This window comes from Chrysochloris asiatica, unplaced genomic scaffold (genome assembly GCF_000296735.1).
Source record: "Chrysochloris asiatica unplaced genomic scaffold, ChrAsi1.0 scaffold00116, whole genome shotgun sequence".
Classification (NCBI taxonomy): Eukaryota; Metazoa; Chordata; class Mammalia; order Afrosoricida; family Chrysochloridae; genus Chrysochloris; species Chrysochloris asiatica.
This window is the reverse complement of record NW_006408634.1, coordinates 3,410,244-3,418,650: the sequence shown is the minus strand read 5'-3', so window position 1 is coordinate 3,418,650 and position 8,407 is coordinate 3,410,244. Positions and strand designations below refer to the sequence as shown.

Sequence of the window (8,407 nt, the reverse complement as noted above, 5' to 3'; positions counted from 1 at the left end):
GAGGTAGTTGTTTGAACAGAACATGGGAACACTGAATGGTTTAAAATTAAGAAAGGTGTGTGACAAGGTTGTATTGTTTCACCATACTTATTCAACCTGTATGCTGAACAAATAAACCGAGAAACTGGTCTATATGAAGAAAACCGTGGCATCAGGATTGGAGAAAGACTAACAACCTACGATATGCAAATGATACCACCTAGCTTGCTGAAAGTGAAGAGGACTTAAAATATTTAATGATGAAGATCAAAGATCACAGCCTTAGGTGTGGATTGCACCTCAATGTAAAAAAACAAAAATCTCACCACTGGACCAATAAACAACATTCTTATCAAGGGAGAAAAGATTGAAGTTGTCAAGGACTTCGTTCTTCTTGGCTCAACTATCAACACTCACGGAAGCAGCAGTTAGGAAATCAAACAACGTATTGCATTAGGCAAATCTGCACAAGACCTTTTTAAAGTGTTTAAAAGCAAAGATGTCAGCTTGAGGGCTAAGGTGCGCCTGACGCATGCCATGGTATTTTCAATAACCTCATATGCATGCGAAAGCTGGACACTCAACAAGGAAGACCGGAGAAGAATTGATGCCTTTGAGTTACGGTGTTGGAGGAGAATATTGAAAGTGCCATGGGCTGCCCATAGAACCAATAGATTTGTGTTGGAAGATGTGCAGCCAGAGTGCTTCTTGGAGGCCAAGATGGCCAAACTTCGTCTCTCATACTTTGGACATGTTGTCAGGAGGAATCAGTCGCTGGAGAAAGATACCGTGTTTGGTAAGGTGGAGGGTCCAATAAAAACAGGAAGACCCCCAGTGAGATGGATTGGCCAAATGGCAGCATCAATGGGCTTAAGCATGGCAACAATAGTGAGGTTGGCCCAGGATCGGGCAGTGTTTTGTTCTGCTATGCATAAGGTCGCTATAAGTTGGCACCGACTCGATAGCACCTAACAATAACAACAACAACAACAACAACGCTACCAGAGTGCGCTCCTTAATTGCCTAGATCAGTTTCCCGACGTGCAGGAAACTGCGCATGCGTGATGGGCCCAGGCGGTCAAGAGGTGGGGCCCGGGGGAAGAGGGTGGGGTCTGGCAGTGACGTGCAGGGCCGATGGGGATCCGGACCCGCAAGGGGCAAAGCTAAATATTTCCTTTAAAAAGTGGGGGAGGCAGCCCTGCTGCACAAAACAGGACAACCCTTAAGACAAACGAATTCAAAAGCACAAAATTAAGTACTTTCTAGGCAGACAGAACAGGAAACGTCGAAAGGCTTGGGTGGGGCGGGGAGAGGCGGGAGGCTTAGGCCCCGCCCTTTCTCCACATCCGCCCCGCCTACTCACGTACCTTTCTCAGGATTGGTCGGTATCCTAGACCCGCCGCAGGACAATCGCGCCATGCCCAGGCCCCGCCCCTACCTGCCCAGCCCCCACGTCGCTGTGTTTTTGTCCGCCGCGCGCCTGCGCAGTTTATTGCAGATCGCGGAAACGTATTAGACGGAGTGAAGGTCGTTCTGAGGTAAATTTTAGTCTTTCTGATTTAAAACTCCGTCTTGCTGATTTAAAACGTTCGCTTCGCGGTCCCTGTCCTCCACAGCCTGGGACCGGGGGTCGCTGCAACGTTAAAATTCCCACACCTGGCCAATCGCCCCCGCCGGCCGGGCGTAGGAGTGCGCTCTAGTTAACGTTTCGGTGACGCAGATTCCCGCCTCGGTTTTCTGTCGTTTTCCTACTGAAAACCCTTCCTGGATTTCCGCCCGCCCGCCCCGCTGAAGAGCTAGTGTCCTACTCCTAAACCCCCGGGTTCTCACTCTCAGACCCTTCCCCGAGTGGGAAAGGGGACCTGGCCTGGTCCGGGGCCACCCCGCCTTCTCTATCCGCCGTCCCACTGCAAAGTGCGTTCTTCCGGGTGGACGAAGGGAATCGGGAAAAAGCCGCAGAGCTGCCCGGAGAAAAATATAACCACTGAGAAGGGAGGGAGAAGGCTTGCTAAGAGACGGGGAAAGAATTAGCCAAGAGAATAACTTTGTGTCCTTATAATCGATTCCGATTCTGTTCTATCGGACAGAGTAGAATTGCCCCATAGAGTTTCTGAGACTCATCTTTATGGCAGCAGACCTCCGCAGCTTCCACATAGAACGGCTGGTGTGTTCGAACCTCCGACCTCAGCGCTTCGCCCACTACATGATCAGGACTCCTTAACCAAGAGAATAAAGGGGGGAATGAAAATAGCTGTTGAGAAAAGGGGGCATCTCCAAGTGAAGGGGAGCAAAATATGGTTGGGGAACCTTGGAGGGTAATGCTGGGGTTGGGTGGGAGGAGATGAAAGAGTTGGAATCCTGTGACTTAGTCCTGGGACAGAAAGGGCTTCAAGGAGGTGACAGATGAGAAGGAGAAAAAAGGGGGCAATTCATTGAGCTGGCGAGCCAGAGAGTGGACAGTTGGGGACGAAGGACAAGCAGAAAATCAGTGGAGATGGGGGTAATCAGATTGAGGGCAAGCAAGAGGTGAAACCAGTGACAAGAGGAACTGAACGAGGGCTATCGAGAAGGGCAAGAAAGGAGAGAAAGAACGGGAAAAGAGAAAGATCTAGAAGAGACCCACAGGAGTGGGCAGTTATTGAGATGAGCTGTGGATCATTGATTAAGCTCTGATGTGTTGATTTATGACTTTTCAGTTCTAATCAGTTGAGAATTTGCTGGACGTGTACAGATGAGAATGAGAATTGCAGAACACACAATTGCCAGCCTCAGAAGATGACTGCCATCACAATCCCTATTTAGCCAAAGGGCACTAACTAGTCACAGTCAATTTGGGGACACCGTCTGCCCTTTTCCTAAGGTACTTGAGGGAAGGGAAGAAATGGGATAAGAACTTTCTGACTTAGCTTTCTACATATCGTTAAGTGCCATCGAGTCGGTTTCAACCTATAGTGACCCTGTATAGGGTTTCCGCCGACCTTGTGGTCAAGTGCTTATCCCACAGTGACACACCAGTAGCAGATAAAAAGGAGCTGAAGGCTGCCTGGTGTGGTATCAGGGCCTGACCTGTGATCTAAAGAGGAGGGTCAGTCCAACCTTGATCCCTCAACTGCAGTTGAGTTTAGGATAGTAAACTCAGTTGTTGGTGTCCGTGAAGAAGACTCTGGTCCCTGAGTCACTTCTGGGGGTGGTGTTGAGCAAGAACCATCTTTCCCCATGATGAGGTCCTCCCTGTGTGTGTGGCTTTGGCACAAGAAATGGTGTGGTGTTTCTAAGCATTTAACAGTGGATTTTCAACATACAGATTGGCTTCTCCAGACTAATCTCACCTGAGAATGAAACCCCGAGGAGGAGGAAGGAAAGAGACCTCCGGAATGACTCTTTCCAAGGTAACTGTCGTAATTTCAGTTGGTGGCTCTGTCCTCTCCTCTCTGAAATGGCATCCTCAGAACTTCTTAATCTCCTCCAACTCTCACATAGCCTACCTGACACTATTTTGATCTGTTAAATGAACGCATATATTAATGCTTTATCTGATCTTGAATCTGTTTTTTTCATGGATTCAGTCACACTTGTCTTTACTAAGTGGCTATATATCTAAATTTAAATGGAAAAAACACATTTTTACATATATTCATTTAATGGAGATTTTGGTTAAGGTTTTTGATATATTTATTTTTCTGTAGTTTTTCTTAACATATCTTAAGGTATAACAGTGATGACAAAGTAATTTGAATGCTATACTTTGTATATTTTCAGTATATCAAAAAAGCTGAAATGTATCTGAGCAAAAATAAAAGATAAATGAAAATATATCCAAAATATATACCAGTCAGAGACAACTAACTACTCTTGTATATGTGTATATACACATGTAAATATTTACAAGCCCACGGTTTTTATAAAAGTTTTGCACTTTTAACAGTTGGGGAAATGTGTGTATAAATATATGTGTTGTTGTTGTTGTGTGCCATGGAGTCGGTTCCGACTCATAGCGACCCTGTACAGGCTTTCCGAGGCTATAAATCTTTACGGGAGCAGAAAGCTTCATCTTTCTCCTGCCGAAAAGCTGGTTGTTTCGAACTGCTGACCTTGTGGTTCACAGCCTGATTCGTAACCACTATGCTACCAGAGCTCAAATATATGTGTACATACATATATATCCCCTTTTTGGTAGAGTGAGTCTGTGTATTTCTTCCATCTTCTTTTGGTATTTCCTGCATCAGTCAGTATTTTACTCATCATCATCTTCATCTTGTTTGCCTTGAAGGGTTTCCGAGGAACAACTTGTTGAGCTTGAACTGCCGACCTTATGATTCAAACTACCCTTGCAGTCCAGCACATGAACTCACAGTACCACACCAGGACTCATTTTACCCGTAGAATCCAATATGTAAAGTTGAGGCTTGTATTTTTTCTTAAGTTCTTTCAGTTTAAGAGATGCTGAGGGTGTTCTTCCCTTTTGCTTTTCTAACTCCAGGTCTTTGCACATTTCATTATAATATTTTCTTTGACTTTGTCTTCTCAAGCTGCCCTTTGAAATTTTCTGCTCAGCTCTTCTACCTCCTCATTTCTTCCATTCACTTTAGCTTCTATACTCTCAAGAGCAAGTTTCACAGTCTCTTCTGTCAGCCATTTTGGTCTTGTCTTTCTTTGCTATCTTCTTAATCTTTTGCTTTCTTCTTCTATGATGTTCTTGATCTCATCCCATAAGTCTTTTGGTCTTCAGTTATTAGAGTCTAATGTATTTATCAAATCTTTTCTTGAGGTGATCTCTAAGTTTAGGTGGGATATATTCAGTGTCATATTTGGGCTCTCATGAACTTGTTTTCATTTTCTTCACCTTCAGCCTGAGATTACATATGAGCAATTGATGGTCTGTCCACAGTCAGCCCCTGACCCCATTTTAGCTAATGATATTAAGTGTCATTGAGTCGGTTCTTGTTCATAGCAAACAGGGTTTCCAAAGAGCAGCTGGTGGTTGTGAACCTCTGACCGTGTTAGAATTCTTCATTTTCATTTTCACTTACTTTAGAGGTTGGTGCATAAGTTCAAATAATAGTGGTATTGACTGCTCTTCCTATAGACACATGAATATCATACTGCCACAGACAGTGCTGTATTTCAAGATCGATCTTAAAATGCTCTTTTAGACAATGAATGCAATGCCAGTCCTCTTCAAAACCAACAGTACTGAAGGAAAAAAATCCAAGCTACACTAAAGGTGTTGACAATAAATAAGGCTACTTTCAAGCTTCAGCGGACTCTATCATCCCTACAGACACTAATCCTGCTCTAGCTGATCTGAGAAATTCAACCTTTATATATGTCACTCTTATGAGTTTTTTTATTTGTATATTTCTTTTATGTCAACACAAAGTACACAGTAATTTAATGGATTTTATATCCTCGTAAAAAGTATAATGAAATAAAATTGAGGGCATATAATTTGCTTAGCATTTTTACACATACATCTGTCAACATTCACAGAAATCCAATTGTTCCTTTTAGATCTGTCCTCACATTTTGTATGGAAAATGAAATGTCCTCCATATCCACTTGGTGAGGTGTTTTTCATTACAGGGACTGCTAACACTGAGGGATGTGATCATTGAATTCTCTCAGGAGGAGTGGGACTGCCTAAACCTTCCGCAGAAAGCTCTGTACCGGGACGTGATGTTGGAGAACTACAGGAACCTGGTCTCCCTCGGTGAGCATCGCTTTCTTCAGATACTGTGGGTGTGCCCTTGTGTTTCTTTGCACTTTCCTTTGGGATTCACTTGGAAGCATCTGCCTTGCTTGAGTTTCAGATCCCTGTTCCTAATGGAGAGACTGAAGTTGATTCCAAAATGAAAGCTCTATAATGTAGCGTGTGGCCTTCGCCGTCCCCTTACTTCAGGTGATCCCCCCTCTTTATGCTGTGTCAGTGCCCACAAAGTCTTAAAGCAGATTTTTGAAAGACAGGCATATAGCTCAGAGAGATTGCAGATTCAACTCCAGACAACAAGAAATTAAAAAACTGATATCTCAGTAAAGCGAGTCATGAGCTATTGGTTTTGAGTGCACATAAAAGTTGTGTTTACACTACACTGCCATCTCTTAATTATACAATAGCTTTATGGCAGTTTGAAATATTGGGAGAATTACCAAAATGTGACATAGAGACATGAAGCAAGCACATGCTGTTGGAAAAATGATGTCACTAGACTAGTAGAATCGCGCTACACAGGGTTGCCACAAACCTTCAATTTGTTTTTTTAAAAAAAAAATAAAAGAAACCAGTATCTGTGAAGTACAATCCAACAAGGGATGCCTATGTCCAATTTCCTGGTTTTACCCGTGCTTTATATTTAATAGGTCTTGGACAAGAGTTCAGTGTCTCCATCGGTTTTTAGAAGGAGGCAGTCTGGGCCTATTTGTGAACTAGTTTTCTAGAACCATCTGTAGTATCCTCTATTCAGCTGAACAAAGAGCTTGGATTCTATCTGGAAAGAAACGTAGCACATCATGTTCCGAGTTTCTTAGAATCAAGCATCTATGTTCTGACTGAATGTTAGTTATCTCCGTTTTGGAGAAAGGGAATGAGCCCTGGCCTGTGGAAATGAAAATCGCTGCAACAAAACACCCCGGTGGGCGGGAAGGTATCAAAGGTTATGTAAACATAAGTAAGCACTTACATGGACAGAGAGGAAGCTGATCCATTAAGTACAGGTCTTTGGGAAATTCCTCAAATGGGAGAGAGCTGTTGTAAGGAAAAGTTTCTTTCCTGTCAGCTCTCAAAGGAAACTTTCCTGTCCTTCGACTTAGCGCTCTGTTCTTCAGACATGTAACATTCAATCCCAGTGGTGCTCCACAGCTCAAGCAGAGGTAAAGGCAAGGGTTTATTAGGCCTTACACACTCTTCATCTGTTCCTGTGAACTCTTGTTGCCTTAGTTTGAGCTGGATGTGGAGGGTTACTTCAAAGGAGTCCTCTTGCTCACTTGGTTTCACCTGCTGTACTTGATCCCATCTGATCCATCCTCAGTTCTCAGATCTTACAGCTCAGAATGTGGCCTCCACAATATATCCAGGTTCCACTCCCAGGTCACGTGCTTGGGGAGACCTCCAGAAGGCAGGGAAACATTGACTACTCCTCTGTTGCATCAGGGGCCCCAAGAATTGCAGGGGGGCTGTCTCAGACACTTTCTTTCTGTTCAGACCTGTCAGCTATTTCTCAGTTATGTTAGTCTAAACTTCAGGAAAGTGTGTAAGGGTTGGTTCATCAGAGACTGTTACTCAGCAGTGTGTGGAGCGATCTTTTCTTTAAACCCATTTTACAGACACTAGACAGCAGGCCAACACCCCTCAACATCATGCTTGCTCTCATTCTGATTGGGATGAACTGCATTGTTACCTACAACCATGTGCATTTGACCCTTGTACACCACAGTTTCCACATGCCCTTTCTCCCTCTAAGTGCACATACTGTGTGGGAGAGACCCCACACACACATACACACCTTCATTTACAGAACAGCTTACGCAGAACACCACCATGATCTCATAGCTATCCAATTCAACATGGGAGTAATCGCACTGCTGTCTAATGGAACATGTGTGGGGAGTGATCTCACTGCCGTCTAATGGAACATGTGTGGGGAGCGACCGCATTGCCATCTAATGAAACGTGTGGGGAGTGACCGCATTGCCGTCTAATGGAACATGTGTGGGGAGTGATCTCATTGCTGTGTGTTGGAACGTGTGGCATATCCATAAGAGAGGTGCTGGTTAATACTATTATTAACATAAGGAGCCCTGGTGGTACAATATTTAATCTTTAGCCGAAAGGTTGGCAGTTCAAACTCACCAAGAGGCTCTGCTAGAGAAGAGTCCTGACAATCTGCTTCTGCGAAGATTATAGACTCCAAAGCCCTATAGGCAGTTCTGCTCTATCACATGGGGTCACTGTGAGCTGGAATTGACTTGATAGCAACAGCTTTGGATTGACTTAGCTCAGATCTTGGCTTTCCTGTGTAGCGTGTTTGCCTGTGACCATAGTATTTACTGGGACCTTTTGTCATCTGTACTTCTAGGGTAGGTGGTGATGTCTAGTTCCTCAAGCTGTATTGTCTGAGCTAGCAGATGCCGGTTCACACTCTGGCTGTCAAATTTACTTTCTCTGTTAATTAGCGTTACACACGTGCATCTGTGGGCCTGTTCTTTTTATCTGAAAAATCATGCATGCAACTTTATGGAGAGATGATTTGGGTGGGGTAGTCGTCTGAAATATCTGGCGGCGTGGTATGGCACTGGGGGTTAATGCTCTGGACTGCACAGTCATTTGAACCTCAAGGTCGGCGGTTCAAGCTCACAAGCTATTCCTCGGAAACCCTATACAGGGTCACTGGGAGTGTTTCTATTTCTATTTCCAGCCTTCTGAGGAAACTTC

General features: G+C 44.2%; 1 protein-coding gene across 1 annotated transcript in view; it reads left to right on the top strand.

Moving 5' to 3' along the window:
* The first annotated feature begins 1,396 nt into the window (after nt 1-1,396).
* LOC102831882 (zinc finger protein 160-like) overlaps nt 1,397-8,407 on the top strand; it is a 25,610-nt gene continuing 18,599 nt past the window's right edge. Inside the window, exons 1-3 of the mRNA XM_006868327.1 lie at nt 1,397-1,488; nt 1,816-1,888; nt 5,563-5,689. Coding sequence (XP_006868389.1) covers nt 1,397-1,488; nt 1,816-1,888; nt 5,563-5,689 — 292 coding nt within the window. The remainder of the gene's footprint in view (nt 1,489-1,815; nt 1,889-5,562; nt 5,690-8,407) is intronic.